The sequence below is a fragment of the Pipistrellus hanaki genome (genome assembly GCF_964339955.1).
Source record: "Pipistrellus hanaki genome assembly, chromosome: 6".
Classification (NCBI taxonomy): domain Eukaryota; kingdom Metazoa; phylum Chordata; class Mammalia; order Chiroptera; family Vespertilionidae; genus Pipistrellus; species Pipistrellus hanaki.
In genome coordinates, this window is record NC_140508.1 from 65105208 (window position 1) to 65126092 (window position 20885).

Genomic DNA, 20885 nt, shown 5'->3' on the forward strand with positions numbered 1-20885 from the left:
CATGATCTCACTGCGCCCTCCAACCCGTTTACAGCTGGGAGAACCGGGCCCCGAGGGGCCATGTGCCTGGTCTCCGGCTCACAGCCTCGTAGCAGCAAAGCTGCGGGGGCTCGGGCAGGCCTGTCTCACCCACCTGTGCCTTAGTTCTGCAAACTTTTCGGGGAGCCGGCAAGAATGTTCATTTGTAATCTGTAAAAAGAGCACATCGGCTCCAAAGATGAGGAGAAATCAAAGTGGATGTGTGTTTAAACATTTCCAGCTTTCTGTCAGCTTGCATCTAGCATTCATGAAAACCCCTTTCCGTCCAGATACACTGTGCTGGCTGGATTTTTCTCATGTTGCACACACATTCCTGATGGCTGCCTAAAAATCACAGCAGATCTGTAAAGTAGTTGTTTCTTGGCTTCAAATACCTTCAGAAGCAAGTTTAGAAGATCCCTTTAAAATATGGTATGAGCCACAAAAACACATCTAATGTAGGACGTGGGTGCATTTTAATCTGCTTGCGCTGATGTAGGACCCAGGGTCTGGAATGTCTGGATTTGACGTCAGATTTGCCCATTTGGGGACCACAGAACATCTAACCACTGTGCTACGCCATCCCTAGGGTCCCAGGAAACCAGCCCAGAGTATGTTTCACTTACAGCCAGGCTGACCTGGGTTCAAGTTCTACCTCGGCCACTTCCTAGTTGAGTGATCTTGGACAAAAGCTACTTAACTTCTCTGTGCCTCAGTTTCTACACCTGTAAAACAAAGCTAAAAAGCCTTCCCAGTCTCCTTAGGGTGATTTTGAGGATTCAGTGAGTGGATCAGAGGGCCCCTGGCTCCAGAGTTCATTGTCTTCACCCCTCTGCTCCGTTGTCTTGGGCTGTGCTACCTGCACTCCAGGGCACCCCAGACTGTGGTCATCAACTGGAGGGCAGGGGTCAGTGGACTGGAGCGGGACAGAGCTGGGACAGGCCGGGAGCCCGGGGTGGGCGGGCACAGGTCTGCCGGCTCCTGTGCTGGCTCAGCAGAAATGTGCCCGAGTGCCCTCCTCACAGACCCCCACCATCCGGCAGATGGCATGTGCTGACCGTGGCAGGGTTTTTAGTACAGCGAGCCCGGGCCAGGGCGGGAGCAGACAAAGGGCCAGGCTGGCGGCTCCAGGCAGCGGCTGAGGAAACCGGAGAGCCAGGGGCAGGACAGGAGCCGTGGCTGCAGCCCTGGGTACCTGACCTCCTGGAGCCTCCGTTTCCCCACGTGTAACCTAGTGTTTGGGGGAGGGCCCAGCTCTGAGAGGACCCCCTTCTCACAGTGTAACCTCAATTCTTCACTTACCAGATGGGGTTAGTAGGAGTGATTGCTTCTGGGTTACCATCAGGACCGAGGGAGCCCGCCGGCGTGGCTCAGTGGTCGAGCATCGCCCTCTGAACCAGGAGGTCCCAGTTCGATTCCCGGTCAGGGCGCCTGCCTGGGTTGTGGGCTGGATCCCCTGTAGGGGACGTGCAGGAGGCAGCTGATCCCATGATTCACATCATCGATGTTTCTGTCCCTCTCTGTCTTCCTCTCTCTGGAATCATAAAAACATATTAAAAGAGAGACTGTGCAGTGCCCGGCACGTGGTCGGGGTGAGAGGCATCCTTGGGCCTTATGACGGGTTTTGGAATTCGTGGGCAAAGGGCCCCCTGAGGCCCTCTGTAAGTCCCCCCTCCCCCCTGCCCCGTGTTCTCTCTCCAACCCTCCTGTGCCTCGGCTCCGTCACTCTGAGGTATTCCTCCCTCCTGAGGAATAACCGAGCAAGAGTCACTGACATGTATCACGTGCTCGCTCCAGGCCAGGCACTAGGCCAGGAGTCCCCCGGGGACTTGTCCTTTAGTCCTCACAAGGCTCTGAGAGTGGACAGGATGATGGCTCCTGTTTTGGAGACACGGAAACCAAGGCAGACAGACGTGGGTTCAGGGTCAGTGCCCAAACTGGGCTTTCCATTCTTTCATCCAGTTCATTCCTTGGACATTTTTCGTGGCCGGCTAACTGCTCGATGCTGGGCTTCGGGGCGGGGATGTGGGGTAAACGTGGCAGGCACTGCTGCTGCCCACAGGAGCTGACATTCTAGTGGGAGACAGACCTTAAACCACATCTGTTTATTAGGAGCTAGAGGCCCCAGGCACAAAATTCGTGCAGGTTAGGCCTTCCTTCCCTTGGATGCAGGGACCACCTTCCCTCTGGCCCCCGGGACCCGGGATTCCCTCCTCTGGCCACCGGCAGGCACCCAGAACCAGGGCTTCCCTCGGAGCCCCAGCTTCGTCTGGAAGGATGTCTGGTCTAATTAGCATATTACGTTTATATTAGTGTAGATTGTGGCAGGCAGGGAGAGGAGCCCGGGGCGGGGAGCATGGGGCTGATCCTCCCCGAGAGCGGGGCCCTGAAGGGACAGAGCATTTCAGGCTGTGACAGGCGCAGCACAGATGTGATGAAGGGGAGGAGAGCGGAACGGGCTGAGTATTTGTCCGGAGGATGTGTGGTGGAGGGGGCGGAGGACTACTTGAGGGGAGGTGGGGAAAGGCCTGCTCTGAGGAGGAGACACAGGTACTGAGACCTGAAAAGCCAGGCAGGCATTCGAGATGGGGGGAAAGAGTGCAAAGCCTGAGGTGGGGTCACGTGAATGTGTGGAAGGAGCAGCACGGAGGCCGGTGTGGCCGCAGCTCCCAGCTTTGGGGGTGAGGGGGCAGGTTGGGGAGAGGATGGGGGAGTGCGGTGTGTGTGCCTGTTCCTTCCTCCGGGAAGGGAAATGGTGACTGTGGTTTCCCCACAGCCGATGGGGCGTGGGGTGGGGGCTCACTTTTCAGGTGATGGGTGCATCCAGGATCAATGGATCCCACAGCTGTTCTAACGTAGGAGCCTCCCTGAGGGTCACCCCAGGACCCTGGGGGGAGAAGGGGAGCAGGGATGGGCTGGGAGGCCAGACTGAGAGCCTCAGAAGGCCAGTGGGCTCCAGGCGGCCGCCCAGGCCCAAGGCTGCGAGCTGGGCCCCGGCTGTGCCTCCCGGCTGGCCCCTCACAGCTGGGGGTGGCTGCTCTGGATTCCGCCTCTCATGGATGGCGGCCGCCCTCCCGTAGCAGCACTCGGAGCTTGCCAGCCCTGCAGCCACGGGCCCGGGTCCCACAGGAGAGATCCGTCTTCCTCCAGGCAGCTGGGCCAGCCCGCGCGGCAGCATCCCGAGGCCAGCGGCTCCCCCAGGCCCTGTGCTCTGCGTCCGAGCCGGTCCTGGCAGACTGAGCTCTGCTGCTCTGGCCCTCCCCTCTCCTGTAGCCGGGAACTCCCCTCCTGGCCCCTCCGATGCTCAGGGAGGCTGGGACAGTTCAGGCCTCTGGCGCGTCTGTGTCTGGCGAGGGCCTCTCGGAACGTCTCACTGTGGGAGTTATTTTTTTGGTTTTTGTTCATCCTTCTTTTAAAAATATTAAATTTGTTGGTGTGATATTGGTTGATACCATCATATAGATTTCAGGAGGGGGTTTCTATGTCACAAGAGCTGTAGGTTGCACAGTGTGCTCACCACCCACCATCCGATCTTCTCCTGTCACCATACATTAGGACCCCACCCGGGAGTTGTGTCGATGAGGGTTGTCTGAACATAGTTGAAGCTCATTGACTTAGTTGCAAGCTCCTGTGTGACTTGGTCCCTGTGGACAACACCTTTAGTCAACACATATTTATTGAGCACCTACTATATGCCCGGCCCTTGGGATTCAGCAGGTGACACAGCCCCTCGGGTGCCAGTCCGCCTAACACCCCCCCCCCCCGCCCCCCCTTGTTCTATTCCAGGGCGATTGCCAGACGCGGGAGGAAGCAGTGGCACTCGGTGTGGGCCTGTGCAACAACGGCTTCATGCACCACGGTAATCACCCCTTCCCCTCCGCCCGCCTCCATCTGTCCTGCCCCTGGCCCCTGGCCCCTGGCCCCTGCTGGGTTTCACAGGAGGGGAAACGGAGGCCCAGAGACAGCATGGCTGGGACCAGGCGGTGGTCAGAGGCGGGGGACCCTGGAAGGCCTTTTGGCTGTTCCTCTCCTGGCTTCCGCTTTGTGCTGTAACTCAGAGGTCAGCAAACTCTATGCAAAGGGCCAGACAGGACATGCAGTTCAGGCGTCTCAGGCCGCACAGCCCCTGTCACAGCTCAGCTCGGCATTGCAGCCTAAAGGACGCCGGGCGATGTGTAAGCAAACAGGTGCAGCTGGGTGCCAGGGAACCTTCGCTGTGGCCACAGGCTTCACTCTTGGGCATCCTCAGCAGGTCTGGACCTTGGTCATGAGATGCATATCCTTTGCCTGTGTATGGGTTTCCCAGCCTTTTCTGGTTGATTTGTTAGAGTGTTTTTTTATTTTATTTTTTACATATTCTAGATAGTTATTCCTTATCTTATCAGTTTTTAGACAGTACAGTGCCTTTTGGAGTACAGTGCCTTTTGGAGAAGGGAATTTCTTGTCCCTTCTGCAGGGGGAGAGAGAGGTATGCCACTTTCAGGAAAAGTCACCCGGCCCCTCCCCTGCCTTGTAGCCCGCAGCCCTGCTTTCAGGCCTGACTCTGCTGACTCCCAATAAGCCCAGGTCCCTCTCTGGGCCTCAGTTTCCCCATCTTTCTGCTGCAGGCCTTGCTGTCCCCTCTCCTCTGAGCTCAGCAGGCCCATGGCTCTGGGGTTGGCACCCACTCCCCAATTTCCCGTTTCCCCAGCTGTGAGCGAGGGCAGGTTGGGCCCAGTCCGGGCAGCCTCAGCCATTCCCGTGCACTGGCCCCGTCTCATCAAAACCCCTCATTCCCAGAAGCCGCTCTGTTCCCCGTGGGGCTCTCTGACAGCTCCGTCCCTCCTGCCAATCAGCTGGGCAGAACCTCTCATTTGTGGGTGAGGGTAATTAGGGGTCCACCCCAGCTGCTATTCTGGGAAGGCTGCTGGCTGAGGACATTCGTGTGTGTGCGTGTGTGTGTGTGTGTGTGGGGGGGGGGGTGTGTGGGGGGGAGGTGTGTGTGTGTGGGGGTGTGTGTGTGTGTGTGGGGGGGGTGTGTGTGTGTGTGTGTGGGTGTGTGGGTGTGTGTGTGTGGGGGTGGGGTGGGGGTGGGGTGGGGAGTGACTCCCAGGCAATACCAACACTCCCAACGCCCCTCAGGGAGGGAAATTGCAGGGTGCGGCCCCTGCTCCCCTGTCCCCTGCCACGAACTCAAAAACAGGCTAAAATAGGCAAGAGCCAAATCCTAGGTTTGTGGCTGCTGCAAAGTGCAGGTTGGGGTGCAGAGCGGAGGGTGAGGTGGGGCCTGCGTGGCGCCTCGAGGCATCTGACCTGAGCTCAGGGGACCCTGAGTTGTCCTCAGGGAGGGACCCGAGAGTCTGGTGGTCCAGCTCTCACTTCAGGCACATGCGGGGAAACCGAGGCTCGCCCTGACTCCTCACAGCCACGTCGGGAAGTTGGTGCTGTTACTACCCCCGTACGAGAGGACACGGAGGCTCAGCGAGGCCAAAGGGAGAGGAAGTTGGGAAGGGGCTGAGCCGGGATTTGAACCTGGACCTGGGGCCCCTCTCACGAGGCAGGCCAGCCGCCGCCGCTGAAAGATGGCCGTGGTGATACCTCACCTTGCTGAGCTCCTGCACTCGGAGTCCAGCTGTGTCCCCGAGCATTTCTTCAGAGACACAACATCACACCGCTTCTTCTTCCCACATGTTTACAGTGGGAGGAAGCCAGCCAGCCCCCCGGGGCCTGGCTCCCCAGCTCTGGGGAGAGCAGTAATTTGTGTGTCTGCTCTCTCCAGAGGTAAGAGGGGTGGCCTGAGAAGGAAGCTCACAAACAGCCAGACATCCGGGAAAGGGAGGAGGAGGAAGGGAGGGCCGCCTGCTGCTTCTCTCCAGTTGCCACACTGGCGGGCAGCCCCTGTCCTCAGGGGTGGCGGGGACGTGGAGAAGCGAAGGCAGGGGTTTTCCTTCTCTCAGGGGCCTGCCTTCCTGCGGCAGCCTTGACCGCCCCGAGCTCTGATGCACCCCCTTCATGTGATGTGTCCCTGCCTCCCTCCAGCAGGCGAGGCTGGGCAGTGCGGTGAACAGGAGGAGCTCTGAGACCCCAGTCAGTGTAGGCAGCTTCCCTGGCCTTCGTCTCCCCGAATGTCTTAGGGGTGCAGCAAAGCCTTCCTGCCTGAGGAGGAAGGGAACCTGAGCCGCCGTCCATGGGCAGCCTGGCACGAGGAGGTGCTTAGCTGAACTGTAATTCACTGGGTCCAGCTCGCCTACTGGTGGTTCCTGGTTGTTTTTATTTGTTTTCCTGGCTTGTCTTAGCACAGAGGCCAGAAGCCTTTTCCTGCAAAGGCCCAGCTAGTCAGTGTGTTCGGCTTTGTGGGCCACGCAGACTCTTGCCATGATTCACCTCGGTTGTCGGGGCACAAAAGCAGCCCCAGACGATGCGTGGGTAAAGGGGCGTGGCTGTGTTCCAAGGACACTGGGTCTGTGGGAGGAGGCCGTGGGCTGGGGCTGGCCCGCAGGGGCCGAGATGGGCGGTCCCCGGTCCAAAGGGTCTCCCCGGGGCCTCTTCCTGGTCATTCCTGAAGGGGAGCTCCTGCTCACGTAGTTGATGCGCTTTTGGGCTCACCCCTCTGTTACTTTCCCATTCATAGCCTTTGCCCTTCATCCGTGAGTTTCCCACCCTCTTCTGGTTGACTTGTTGGCGTTTCCTGAATATTCCAGATAGTTATTCCTTGTTGGCTTTAGACATGGCGGAGCTTTTTGCATCTGCTGTCTGCCTGTGGCCTTCTTGTTGAAAGGAAGTTATAGGGCTTTTTGGAAGGTTTGAACCTGTATTCCCTTTCCACCCTCGGACAAAGATATTCTCCTGCATTTTGTTAGGTGAGTTTTAGTTTTCCTGTTCATATGTAGGTCTTCAATCCATCAGGAGTTTATTGTGGTATAAGTGTGAGTAGGGATCCCATTTTATCTCTCCTCACCACCCCCCCCCCCCGCCCCCCAAATGGGTTGCCTGCACCATCTGGAATCCTTCACGTGATCATCATCACATACTAAGTTCCCGTAAACACACGGCCCTCTTCTGTGATTTCCGTTCTCTCCCACGGGTTCTTCCTCTGTTTCTGCGGTAGTTCCACACGGTCTGGTTCCTGTGGCTTTGCAGTACGTCTTTATTATAGCAGGTGGGGCAAGTTCAGATTTTTCAAGGGACGCCAGAAAGCCAGACTTTCATGTGAAAGATCCTAATGCGTTAGTGTTGGCACGTGATTCCATTGAGTAAAACACGGTGCCGGCCAAACCGAGCCTATCCCGGGGCTGCTTCCGGCCCGCGGCTGCCAGCTGGCCCGCGGCTGAGACCTTCCCGTGTGCGCCTGACCACGTGCCTGTGTGTCTGTGGGTTTGCAGTGCTGGAGAAGAGCGAGTTCAAGGATGAGTCGCAGTACTTCCGCTTCCACGCGGACGAGGAGATGGAGGGGACCAGCAGCAAGAACAAGCAGCTTCGCAACGACTTCAAGCTGGTGGAGAACATTCTGGCCAAGCGCCTGCTGGTAGGAGCCGAGCTGAGTTGCTGCGTCTCCCTGCCCAGACCCTCCTTCCGACAGGGCTTCACCTGTGGCTGGAAGACCTTCAGATGGGGGCTCAGCCTGGAGCACCAAGAGCATGGGTGATTCTAGGTGGCGGCTGGCAAAGCTGCCAGGAGGCCCGCTCACCACTGGCCAGGACTGCCTTCCTCACAAAGGGGATCGGGCTTATGGGGCTGAACTGCTTTTCCTTCCCATCTCCCCTTGTCCACCCTGCATCCTCGCATTTGCAGAGGATGGCCTCCTGAGATGACTCACCCTGCAGAACCAAATCCTTAGGTTTTCTGGGCTGGCACCCTGTCCGTCCAGTTGCTGTCCATGTCCTTGCATAAATAAGGTAGAACATTTATTTGAAAACCCTAACACGTTAGTGTTGGCAGCTTGTTCCGATAGTTTGCCTGCCAAGCCCACTAGGTCCTGTTGCTCTGTCTACTGCGAGCAGCAGCCTTCACTCAATGCCTGCCCTCCCTCCAACTTCCTCCCCGTGTCTCTTGAGCAATCAGGAGATAGCTCAAGAGGTTAGATCTCTTGCCGCAGCCAGAGTTGGGGCCAAATTCTGAATAATATGAAGACAGCCCCATTAACTTCTCTCCTGCAGTACTTCTCGGGTGGCTGGACACCTTTAGATTTAGTTTGTTCATTAGGCCAGTACATTAAAAAAAAATGCTTTTCTGGATTTCAGAAAGAGAGGAAGGGAGAGGGAGAGAGAGATAGAAACATCATTGATGAGAGAGAATTATTGATCTGCTGCCTCCTGCATGCTCCTCAATCGGAATCAAGCCTGTAACCTGCACCTGTGCTCTGATTATGAATTGAACGGTGACCTCCTGGTTCATAGGTTGATGCTCAACCGCTGAGCTACACAGGCTGGGCTAGACCAGTGCATTTTAATCGAGCACCTGCAGCATGCCAGCAGGTGGAGAGACAGTGGTGCATGACTGAGATACTGCCCTTGGGTTGGGAGGAGAAAGGAGACAGGCGATGAAAAGTAAACAGATATGAAATCAGCACCAGATCGAGGTACGAACTAGGCAGTGTGTCTTCACAGATAGGTGTTGAGCACCTACTGTGTGTTGCGGGTGCTGTTTATTCTGTGGCTATACTCCCCACCCCCATGTAGATCTGGGGCCTGAGGAGCCCGTAGGATTATAGGAGCTGAGTGGGGCCAAGGCAGGGCTGGCTCCAGGATTCCCTCCCGACTCCACCACCTCACCGGGTCTCTCCGACTTCGCGCCCACAGATCCTGCCCCAGGAGGAAGACTATGGCTTCGACATCGAGGAGAGGAACAAGGCTGTGGTGGTGAAGTCGGTCCAGAGGGGCTCGCTGGCCGAGGTGAGGCCTCTCGGAGGGGCTGTGTGGGTAGGAGAGTGAGGCGACTCTCTACACATTCCTTGAGGCAGGCAGCAAACCCTGGAATGTCCCTCCTCGCTCACTCGCTCATTGTCCGTGTGGGGAAACTGAGTTCAGAGTTCAAGTCATCTTGTCGGCCTTCTCCTGGAGCTCGGACAGTCCCTCTGTGTGTGCGCGACTGGCTCCCTCTGCTGGCCAGATGGGGAGGTGCAAGGAAGAGTTTGTGAATCAGCTGTTATAAGGAAAAAAACTACGTATTTTCCGGCGTATAAGACGACTTTTGAAACGAAAAAAAGTCAACCGAAAATCGGGGGCAAAAGGCCAAAATTGCACAAAAATTACCTGCAGATCTTGACGGCAAAGTAAGTCTTTTCTTTAAAGTAGGGGGTAGTCTTATACAGCGAATATAGGCCTAAACCTATGTTTTAACTGTAAAATTAGGGGGTCGTCTTATACGCCGGAAAATACGGGTAACCCTCCATGGCCTGCATAAGACGTCATGGACATAAGGTCTACGAGGAGGAAGAAGAGTGAGTCTGTGGCAGGCCAGAACTTCAGCCCCAGGTCCTCGCAGCTGCTCCTTGGGGTGTGCGACTGGGTAGGCAGAGGCACCTGTCATGTAGTCCAGGCACCTGCTTGCGTCCCTGTAGTGATTAGGAATGTGTTTGGCTGTAAGTAGCCACCTGCTCTCCCCACAGTGGCTGGAGCCATAGGACTTTATCGAAGTCAGTAGTCGGCAAACGGCAGCTCGCGAGCCACATGTGGCTCGTGAGGCATGGTTTGCTCCTTTGTTGACTAATGAGTTTGCCGACCACTGATGTAAGTGGTTAGAAGGAGGTGGTTGCGAGACTTGGTTCAGGGTCAACATTTCTGACTTTGGCTGGCCAAGCCCCCCTGGTCACAGGGGGCTGCCCCTGTCCTCATACGGCAGGGTGGCAAGCAGCAGTTTCTCCTCGAGGGAAAATGTTTTTTCTGCTAGTGCCTCCTGCCGGCTTTCCTTCATAGCACCTTGCCAGAGCCAGTCTCACCAGCCTGCAGAGCGGAGGGACTGCTTACCACACAGGGGGACTGGTGGCCCTGGGGTACTGGTGGCCCTGATCATGCTTAGTCCCTGGGGCTGGGGCTGTGAGGAGAACAGGAAACTAGCAACCTGGTGTGCGTGTCTCCCCGCCAAGATGGCCGGCCTGCAGGTGGGGAGGAAGATCTATTCCATCAACGAGGACCTGGTGTTCCTGCGGCCCTTCGCAGAGGTGGAGTCCATCCTCAACCAGTCCTTCTGCTCCCGCCGCCCCGTGCGCCTCCTGGTGGCCACCAAGGCCAAAGAGTGAGTGTCCCCAGGGGCCAGGGGCCCACCGACCTTCCTCTCAGGCTGAGGAGGTGCCTGAGTGCTGGGGATGGTGGGGGCTGAGCCTTCCTGGACCCCTGAGGGTGGGGCGCATCCTGCAGGTACACGACCCGAGGCTGCTGCCTTCAGTCATTCGGCGGGTGTTGATCGTGCGCCCGCTGTGCCTAGGGGGGCTTCAGGCTCTGGGGATCCAGCCACGTCTGGATGGGTACATCTACCGCTTATAGATCTCAGTCTGGGTGGAGGGTAGAGCAGGAGACAGACCGACACAAACAGGGGAGAAGTGAGAGGCATACTGAGCCAGCTGATAGTGAGTGTGGGCTGATCCATACATAAAGCCGGGAAAGAAGGTGGCAGTGTGGAGGGATGGTGGTTACGGTGCCGCTGAGCACTGAGGTGAAGCCCTGAAGGAGGTAAGGAGGCAGTCAGGGGACTTGTGGGGGAAGAGGGCTCCAGGAAGAGAAAACAGCCCATGCAAAGGCCCTGGAGGAGCCTGGCTGGTGTATTTGAGGAACAGTGAGGAAGCTGATGTGCTGGAGCAGAGTGAGAGAGGGGGAGGGAGGGATGGGGGATGAGGTCGGCCAGACAATGGGGCCTTGTGTCCATAGTAATGGCCATGGAGCCACTTGGAGGCTCAGAGAAAAGGCGAGAGGCATGATCTGATGTGGGTTCTGGCGGAGTCCCGCCGGCTGCAGGTGAAGACCAGATGGTGGGGGCAGAGGTGGAAGCGGGGAGCCGTGGTGAGGAGGCTGCTGGGCCAGCCTGTGTGGCAGCAGGGGTGCGGTGGGAAGTGGTTGGATACCAGATATAGGTGCAGGGAGAAGCGTTTTCTATTTTAAAAATGGTGCACTTGGTTTCCACGTCTCCCTTCTATTTAAGGCAGATGCTCCCCGGTTTTCTGTTGACAGGCGGGAGGGAAAGTTTTAATAGGATCGTTTCAGAGTAGAAAGGCAAGCCAATTTAGGGAAAATGATTGATTGGGTGGCTGGAATGTGGAAGGGGCAGAAATCACCAAGTGGAATGAGCCCGTCTTAAGTCTGGCAACACCTGCGCTTTATGTGGCTGGTGGGGATGGGAGGGGTGGCTCTGGAGGCCATGGGGGGGGCATGCCCTCGGGGAAGCAGGCAGCCCACTGCACAGTCCTGAGCAGGGGCCACCTGCTTGACTCTGGTGTCCCCCCTGCAGAACGGCCAAGTCCCGGGCTCTCAAACCGTGTTCTCTAAAGGCCACGTGTGGGCTTTTGTCTAGAGTCAGCGCCACGCTGTGTGGACCACGTCTCACCCTTCCACCCGTGATCGCTGCCTAAAATGTCACGGGCAGAGGTGTTGCTCTGGCCGCCCAGAGGCCTCCTCCCACCAGGAGGGAGGGAGAAGGGAGAGCGTGACCCGGGTTTGTGTGTGTGGGCTGCGGCTCCCTGGCAGGCTGTGCTCCAGATGAACTGGAGGCCCTGGTGGGGCGGGCTTCGGTTGGGCAAAGTGAGGTTTCTCTGTATATCTGGGAGCTGGAACTCCTGGCACGGCGAGTGTTTTGGGCTGGATTTCCCAGAAGTCCTGGAGGCAGGAGCTCCTCAGGGTGGCCCGCTGGCCCGCTGGGCTGTGAGATGCTGCTCTCCCTTACGGCTGCTTCTGCCTGCCGCAGGATTGTCAAAGTCCCGGACCATCCCGAGGCTTTGTGCTTCCAGATCCGAGGAGCTGCCCCGCCCTACGTCTATGCTGTCGGGAAAGGTGAGTGGGAGTCTGACAGGCAGAGGGGAGCTCGGGAGACCCATCTGTGTGTGTGAGGGGAGCGCAGAGTCTCCAAGCCACTACCACCAGGCCTGTGCGCACAGCGCACCATCGGCACTTCCGTTCTTTGCGTGAGGCCAAGGCTTGCAAAGGCGAACACCTATGGGGGTCAGGCAGTTACAAAGGAGTAACAGAGAGGAGGACGAGAGGGAGTGGTGAGGACTGTGGCAAGGTGGAAAACACCCACTTACTCTACAAGAGACCCGTATTCCTTGGCTCAAGCTCATTGGCAGGCAGGAGCTTCCCAGAAGTCACATAGCTGGCTAGTGGCAGAGCCAGGGTTTGGACCCAAGCCCCTGGGGTCCAGGCCTGTGCTCGTCAGCCATCATAGCGTTGTAGGCCCGATATTGTTTCATGTACAAAGTGTGGCATTTCACTTGCACTTACAGAGGCTTCCTACGAACCACACAGAACCCTGGGGTCCGAGGCCTACAGTTTGGGAATTGCATTTGGGGTCCTATAGACCCGGGCTTGATCCTGGCTTCTCCTAGCGATGTGGCCTTGAGAGAATTCCTTTGCCTCTCTGAGCCTCTATAGTCCTGTCTACAAAATAGGGTGATCCTGGTCCCAGGATCACACAGGTTGTTGCAGGATTTTAAAGGAGATGAAGTTTTATTTTTTTATTTATTTTTATTTATTTATTTATTTATTAAAATATATTTTATTGACTTTTGTACAGAGAGGAAGGGAGAGAGATAGAGAGTCAGAAACATCAATGAGAGAGAGTCATCAATCAGCTGCCTCCTGCACACCCCCCACTGGGGATATGCCCGCAACCAAGGTACATGCCCTTGACCGGAATCGAACCCGGGGCCCTTTAGTCCCCAAGCCGACGCTCTATCCATTGAGCCAAACCGGTCCCGGCTAAAGGAGATGAAGTGTTAGAGTGAAGCTCGTTGCTATTTCTCTGAGCCTCAATTTCTACTTCTGCAGAATGGGAATGCCAGTCCCTGCCCCGCCCACTGCAGTGGGTCAGAGAGAGGCCTCAGGGTGGGAGGGATGGAGGTGCAGTGTTTGGGGGTGAGTGGAAGACAGACTTCATCTGGATTCTTGCCTGCACGGCTCAGGCCCTCCGCCTGGCATTCAGCCTCAAGCATTCCTGTGTCCTTCAGGGTCCGAGGCCGCGGCCGCAGGGCTCTGTGCTGGCCAGTGCATCCTGAAGGTCAATGGCAACAACGTGATGAACGATAGCGCCCCAGAGGTCCTGGAGCACTTCCAGGCGTTCCGGACCCGCCGGGAAGAGGCCCTGGTGAGCCACCCAAGGGGGTCAGGGGAGCCCTGCTCGGTGAGGGGGCGGGGCTGAGGGCCCCCTTTCTCTGGAAAAAAGTCTGAAGGCGTCATGGTGTTTGGGGTCAGGTAGGGCTGGTGGGACTGAGCTGAGGTGAGGCCCTCTGCCCCCTCTGCCTCCCTAGATTGGAGGAGCTGGGCTGTACCACCTCAGGGCCTCAGTTTTCACAGCTGTGAATGGGTGCAATGAGACCCTCTTTTCTCTTTCTTTTTAAATATATTTTATTGATTTTTTACAGAGAGAAAGGGAGAGCGATAGAGAGCTAGAAACATCAATGAGAGAGAATCATCAATCAGCTGCCTCCTGCACACCTCCTACTGGGGATGTGCCTGCAACCAATGTACATGCCCTTGACCGGAATCGAACCTGGGACCTTTCAGTCCGCAGGCTGATGCTCTATCCACTGAGCCAAACTGATTTCGGCAAGACTCTCTTTTCTTACTACGAAGGCATGTTGGGCAAATGCTTATGTTGATGGTGAAAATGGATGTTATGCTTGGGTTAGGGGCTGGGGTTCTGTGGAAGGTGGTGCTTATTTATCGGGTTATCTGAGTGTTTATTGAGCACCTGCTGTGTGCCTGGCACTTTCCTAGGCCCCGGAGCCACAGGAGAGACACCCATGGATCCGCCGTACATTTTCAAAGGCTCCCCCTCCCCTGGCATCTGTGCGGAGTATAGACTATAGAGAGTGAGGGCTGAGGGTGCCTGGAAGTCCCTCAGGAAGGTCCCAGGGTGAAGCCTTGGGGCCTCTCCAGAGGAGGTGTCACCGCCAGGCTTTGCCCATCCCCTCCCCCCTGGCTCTCAGCGCCAAGGCTGCCCCCCTTGCTCTGCTCCCTCACAGGGTCTGTACCAGTGGATCTACCACACCCACGAGGATGCTCAGGAGGCCCGAGCCAGCCAGGAAACCCCAGGCGAGGACCCCGGTGGTGAAGGGGCCCGGGAGGAAGACCAGCCCGACTCAGGTAACAGGACCGGTGGGCAGTGAGACAGAGACTCCCGCGGGGAGCCGGGTCCCCTTCGGTGTCCTCCCTCCCTTGTGAGCCCACCTGGGTGCCATCCGTTCTGGGTTCGTGTCAGGTCACTGCTCTGGCAAAGCACCGCCCCCCGGGGGCTCCACACAGCATACATTCATCCTCCTGCAGTTCTGGAGGCCGGAGTCTGAGAGGAGGCTCGCGGGGCCAGAGTTGAGGTGTCAGCAGGGTTGCATTCTCTTTACAACTCGAGGGGAGCACTGATTTACCTGCCGGTTTCAGCTTCTAGAAGCTGCCCGTGTTCCCTGAGCCACGGCCCCCTTCTGTCATATGGAGCCAGCAATGCTGGCCCGAGTCCTTCTCTCCTTGCCACCTCTCTAACCCCGCCTCCTCTGCTTCCATCTTCCCCACTTGAGAGCCCTTGTGATTACACCGGTGGACCTGACTCATCCAGGGTCACCTCATTGTAAAGCCGTCTGCTGGGAACCTTAATTCCACCTGCAACCGTCTTTTCCCCTTGTCACGTGAGAGCGTGCAGTCCAGGGATGAAGATGGGGCTGTCTTCGGGGCTATTATTCTGCCTACTCCGGGCTCCCACATTTATCTCCCTGGTGCAGCCTCAACCCTGAACTCCAGGCCTGTCTTACTACCTCCTCCCCGGCCCCCTTCGGTATCTAACAGGCACCGCGGACTCCGCCTGGTCAAAATGGACACTCCTGAGCTTCCCCCGAGAGACCCAGCTTCATCCTTCAGATCCTTAGGTCCTCGATCTTGGAGTCCCCTCAGCTGTTCTCTTTCTTCTGTGTCCCTCGGACCTTAATTCCAGAAGCGCACTCTGTTGCCTCTGTGTTCCTCAAGCATCTCACCGCCTCCATTGCTGCCTGGTCCAAGCCACCATACTGTCTCACCAAGACGATTGTGGTAGCCTGCTCGCTGTTTTCCCTGTCCCACCTCACCTCTCCTTTTTTGGCTGCTCTAAAAAAACAAAACAAAACAAACAAACAAACAAAAAAAAACCAGAACAAAACATTCCCTGACTCAGGCCAAAGACCGAGTCCTTTTCATGGTCTTCAGCCTCACCTCCCATCACTTTCCTATTTGCCCCCTCTATTTCATCCACTCCACCACCAAATGTACTCCCACCCCAGGACCTTTGCACTTGCTGTTCCCTCCTTCTGGAATGCTCTCTTTCTGAGCCCTTCTTATCCCACTCACCTCTCTTCTCAGATGTTACCTCCTCAGGGTGCCCTTCTGTCCCAGAGTCTCCTTATTCTATTCTGTTTTTCTTTATTGCATGTATTAGTTGGCTGTATATCATGTAGTGCCTTCTTTGTTTTCTACGTATGTCACTCCCTAGCTGTGTGGCCTCTGAGGAGTCAGGTAGCCCCCTCAGGGCCCATGTTAACTGGGACTGTATCTGGCTGCATAAACATTAACTCAGGAAACGGAAAAGTCTGGGTAGGGTCATGTAAGCTTCAGATCCAGCTCGATCCAGGGCTTTATGGAGTCTCAAGGAGTCTCTTTCTCTCTAGTTTTCAGCTCTGCTCCCTCGGTGTTGGTTTTCCTTTCACCTGCTGTACTATCCATGTGGTGGCTCTGGCAACTTGGAATCCAGTTGAAAAGAGACTGTCTCCAGCTCTTTGTAGTTCCAAAAAAAAAAAAAAAAAAAGTCCCAGACTTGACTCTCATTGGCCCAGCTTGGGTCACATGCTCATTTGTGAGCCAATCACTGTGAATAGAGGAAATCTTCAGCTTGTGCCTTTGGTGAATGATGCAAATGTGGCCGGGTGGGGGTGGGAGGGGGATCTCTTCTAAGCCACCTAGACTGGGAATAGGGCACACGGGTTGATTTCTAGCGGGACAATGTAGGACAAGGTGTGAAGAGCAGTAGGCTGGCAAAATCGAACAGAGCTGCAGCACAGACTTCAGGTCCCCATCTGTCTGACGGGAGCTGTCTGCGGTGCAGGGCCAGGGGGCTGGCTGGCTGCGGGGTGGAGCCCCCTCTTCAGGGCTGACGGTCCTTTCGGCTTCCAGCCTTCCCTCTGCTGTCCATGGGTGCCCAGCTGAGCCTGCAGGAGGACAGCCCCGTGGTGAGCCTGAACGTGGACAACGTGCACCTGGAGCACGGCGTGGTGTACGAGTACGTGAGCACCGCGGGCATCAAGTGCCACGTGCTGGAGAAGATCGTGGAGCCCCGCGGCTGCTTCGGCCTCACCGCCAAGGTCTCGCTGGGCACTGCCCTGGGGGTGGGGCAGCCTGATTCCCATTTCCTCCGAGTTAGCCTGGAGCTCTGAACTCTAGTCTCTGCCCCAGGGCATGGGATTTAGGAGAGTGACTTAACCTCTTTAGCCTCAGTTCTCGCATCTGCAAAATGGGCCAGTAACAGACCTGACCTCCTGGGGGTGTTGTGAGGCATACAGGAATCTCTGTAGATAAACTGCTAACGGCCCTGCTTGGGGCAGAGAGTGTGCTCAGGAGTTCATGTTCCTGCAGATCCTCGAGGCCTTTGCTGCCGATGACAGTGTGTTCGTGCAGAACTGTGGGCGGCTCATGGCCCTGAACAACAACATCAGGACCATGTCCCATTTCGAGTTTCGTCAGATCTGCGACATCAAGCTGGAGAGCATTGGCCAGAGGATTGCCTGCTATCAGGAGGTACCTTTACCCTCAGCCTGGGACATTTTGGCTATAAATGTTAAAACCCACCACTACTTAGCTTAGACAAAAGGGAGGACATATTGGCTTATATTTCTGAAAAGTTCAGAGGCGGACTTCAGGCACGGTTGTATCCAGGTGCTCAAGGTGATATCACTATAAGACCATGGCCTCTCTCCTTCTCTTGACTTTATTTTTCCACATTGGCTTCACTGCCAGGCAGGCCTTTCTTACGTGGTGACAAGATGGTCCCCAATAGCTATAACCTAAGCAACCCCAGTAGAAAAGGGATTGAGAACTTCTATTGGGTTGGCGTGGGTATCATGCCTAGCTCTGTATCAAGCATGGGGAGGCAGCCTTCCCCGAACCTCGTGGACTGTGGGTTAGGGAGAGATGGCTTTAACTCATGTGTGCAGCCAAAATGGAGGAAACGAAGGTGAGTAGGTACTCAGAGGATCCAGATTTCTCCAGACTTACCCTGAAATCTGGATCCAGTGAAAGGCAGTGTAGGGGGATCCACTTGTCCATTGGGGCTGTTCGTTTTGTCCAGTCTGGCATGTCTGGCCCAGACCAGGATAAAGTGGGAACTGTGGGGAGACCAGAATTCCCTGGGTCCTGCAGCACGACCTCATGCCCCCCACCTCTGTCAGTTTGCAGCCCAGCTGAAGAGCAGGATCAGCCCACCCTTCAAACAAGCACCCCTGGAGCCCCATTCGCTGTGTGGGCTGGACTTCTGCCCCACCAACTGCCACATCAACGTCATGGAGGTGTCCTACCCCAAGACCACGCCCTCCATCGGCCGGTCCTTCAGCATCCGCTTTGGTCGCAAGCCCTCCCTCATTGGCCTCGACCCAGAGCAAGGTAACTGCATGTGTCCGTTAGAAATGGCGTTTGGATCTCACATGACAGACACTTAAACAGAAACATGTCTGGAGGTCAGCGGTCCAGGGCTGGAATGGTGGCTTCACAGTCATCAAGGATCTAGGCTCCGATCTTCCTACACCACCATCTCTATGGTGCAGAGGTGGCTTTCATCCTGAAGGATGCCTCGTGGTATAGAATGGCTGCTGGAGTATCAGCCATCACGTCTGCATTCCAGGCAGGAAAAGATCACAGTAGTTAAAGGCCTATTAGCACTAAACCACAACTTTTGTCTTGAAGTAATCTAGTGGATTAAAATAATAGTATTTAAAAGGGGAAATTCTCATATTTATTGGGATCCTAGAAATGGCTTATATACCTCTCGCCAAAGGGGTTGTGGGTGTCAGGGCACGGTTTCTAAGCGAGCTCTCCCTTTGTCCATGCAGGCCACCTGAACCCTATGTCCTACACCCAGCACTGCATCACCACCATGGCTGCCCCATCCTGGAAGTGCCTGCCTGCTATGGATGGGGACCCTCAATGCCAAAGTCCCCGTGACAGCGGCTTTGGGCCAGCCAATGGGGCCCTGGGCCCAGAGGACCGGGGTCTGAGCTTTCTCCTCAAGCAGGAGGACCGGGAGATCCAGGACGCCTACCTGCAGCTCTTCACCAAACTGGATGTAGCCCTGAAGGAGATGAAACAGTATGTCACCCAGATCAACAGGTGAGCCCTGACCCCAAGGAGGAATTGAGGGTGTGTGTGTGTGTGTGTGTGTGTGAGAGAGAGAGAGTGTGTGTGTGTGTGTGAGTGAGTGAGTGTGTGTGTGTGTGTGTGTGTGTGAGAGAGAGAGAGAGAGAGAGAGAGAGAAAGTGTGAGTGTGTGTGTGTGTGTGTGTCTGTGTGTAGTCAGGATGCTTTGTAGTGGGGGCTGTTCTGTACATCAGGCAATTTATCAGCCTCCCTAGCTGCCAGGAGCATCTCTGTTCCCCAGTGTGATAAGCATTGCTAAATACCCCCTCGGGGGGTGGGGGCAGAATCACTCCTGATTGAGAGCCACTGCTCTAATGAAATGATGGATGCAGGCAGCAATCATTAATATAGTCTATATTATAGACTGAAACTATTTGGAAAAGGTTTGGGGGACTTTGTAACTTTAACAGAAAGAGAGACAGTGTCCCTTTTGGTGTAATGTAACGGGGCACATACATAGCACCACCTCCAGAGTGTTCTCACCAACAGAAATCGCGCTGTTCTCTAATCACAGCTCTAGGTCTCACTTCGCAACTGTAGGATGTGGAGGACAGAGGATGGTGGCATGGCACCCCGGGGACACAACTGGCCAAATCCGGAGGGAGGGTGATTCTAGGTGGAAATAGCTGATGGGGGTTGTGGGGGGGGGGGCAAGTGGGAGTGGGGCTAGGGAGTAGATCTAGGGAGGAGAAGGAGGATCTGTTAGAGAAGAGACATATCAACCAAATGCAGTGTCTGGCTAGGGTTCCGTTTCTAACACACCATCTGTGAAAAGACCCTTTTGAGACAACCAGGGCTATTTGTACATGGACTGGGTACTAGATGGTGTGAAGGAATTATTGGTTTTGTTAGGTACGGTAACGGCAGACTGAACAAGGGTTTCTCAGCCTTGACGTTATGGACGCCATCTTTGCGGTGTGGTGTGCAGTTAAGATAGTTAGAAGCATCCCTGGCCTCTACTCATCGGATGCAGTAGCTCCCCCCGCCCCTGTCCCGCTTCAGTTGTGACAACTAACCAAGGTCTCTGGACATGGACCAATTTTTGCCCCTCAGGAAATATGCTAAGTTGCTCACTGTTTCCGCTGGGAGGTGCAGAATCACCCTTAGTTGAGAACCAGTACTTTAGAAGACAGTCCTTATGTGCGAGACACACTGGGAAGTGTTTATAGGGGAAATTTATGATATCTTAGCTAGGTTTTAAATACTCCAGAGCAACAGGATAGATTGAGGAAACAGAGATGAATCTGAGTTGCCATTGTTGAATCTGGCTAGGAGTTCCTGCCATTCTTCATACTGTTCCCTCTACTTTCTTGTATAATGGAAATTGTCTGTGATGAAAGAAAAAATAATGTAGGGTCTTGATCCAGGAGAGTCTGGGTTTGAATCCTGGCCCTGCTATGTATTAGCTGTGTGACCTTGGACGAGTCTCTTGATTTCTCTGAGCCTCAATGTCCTCATCTGTAAAACGGAGCTGATCATAATACTGACCTTATTGAGATGTAATAGGATTTTTTCTTTTTTTAATAATTTGGACATTTTGTCTCTTTCTTATATTTTATTGATTTTTTTTTACAGAGAGGAAGGGAGAGAGATGGATAGTTAGAAATACTGATGAGAGAGAAACACCAATCAGCTGCTTCTCGCACACCCCCTACTGGGGATGTGCCCGCAACCAGGGTACATGCCCTTGACTGGAATCGAACCCAGGACCTCTCAGTTCGCAGGCAGATGCTCTATCCACTGAGCCAAACTGGTTTCGGCTGTAATAGGATTTTATCAGCCAGTGTTTATTGCTCACAGACAAGGCACCAGATGCTCTTCTAAGCACTTTATATATTTTAACTCCCTTAATTTTCATACCAGCCTGGGACACAGATGCTGATATGACTCCATTGTACAGGTGAGGAAACTAAATCTCAGAGAGGCTAAATAATTTGCTGTGGGTCACTAAGCTAGCAAGGGGCAGTGTCGAGATTTGAATCTGGGGTCCGCCTGTTTTAAAAACCTATGCACTTGACTGTTAATGAAACTCTGTGCCATGGTTGACAAACTATGGCCTGTGGGCCAAATCCAGCCCACTGCCTGGCTTTCTTAAAATAAAGTCTTATTAGAACACAACCATGCTATTCATTCCCATATTGTTTTTCACACGAATGAGGCAAAGTGGAGTAGTTTTAATGGAGGTTGTATGGCCTACAACGCCGAAAAGAGGTGCTCTCGGAGCCTCTGCAGCAAGTTTCCCAGTCTTGTTCTATGCCCTCGAACCTTGTATAGCTTGGCCATGAAGTAGAGAACTGCTGTTTCTCATGCCCCCTACAGGAGGGAC

At 55.1% G+C, this 20885-nt stretch overlaps 1 protein-coding gene across 1 annotated transcript in view; it reads left to right on the forward strand.

Annotated features, from left to right (window-relative positions):
• Positions 1 to 20885, forward strand: part of PREX1 (phosphatidylinositol-3,4,5-trisphosphate dependent Rac exchange factor 1) — a 165953-nt gene that overhangs the window by 127571 nt on the left and 17497 nt on the right. The window contains exons 15-25 of the mRNA XM_084886927.1: positions 3805 to 3877; positions 7380 to 7522; positions 8796 to 8888; positions 10082 to 10230; positions 11890 to 11975; positions 13148 to 13284; positions 14165 to 14285; positions 16329 to 16516; positions 16788 to 16949; positions 17600 to 17810; positions 18257 to 18533. Of these exons, the coding sequence (XP_084743053.1) occupies positions 3805 to 3877; positions 7380 to 7522; positions 8796 to 8888; positions 10082 to 10230; positions 11890 to 11975; positions 13148 to 13284; positions 14165 to 14285; positions 16329 to 16516; positions 16788 to 16949; positions 17600 to 17810; positions 18257 to 18533 (1640 nt within the window). The remainder of the gene's footprint in view (positions 1 to 3804; positions 3878 to 7379; positions 7523 to 8795; positions 8889 to 10081; positions 10231 to 11889; positions 11976 to 13147; positions 13285 to 14164; positions 14286 to 16328; positions 16517 to 16787; positions 16950 to 17599; positions 17811 to 18256; positions 18534 to 20885) is intronic.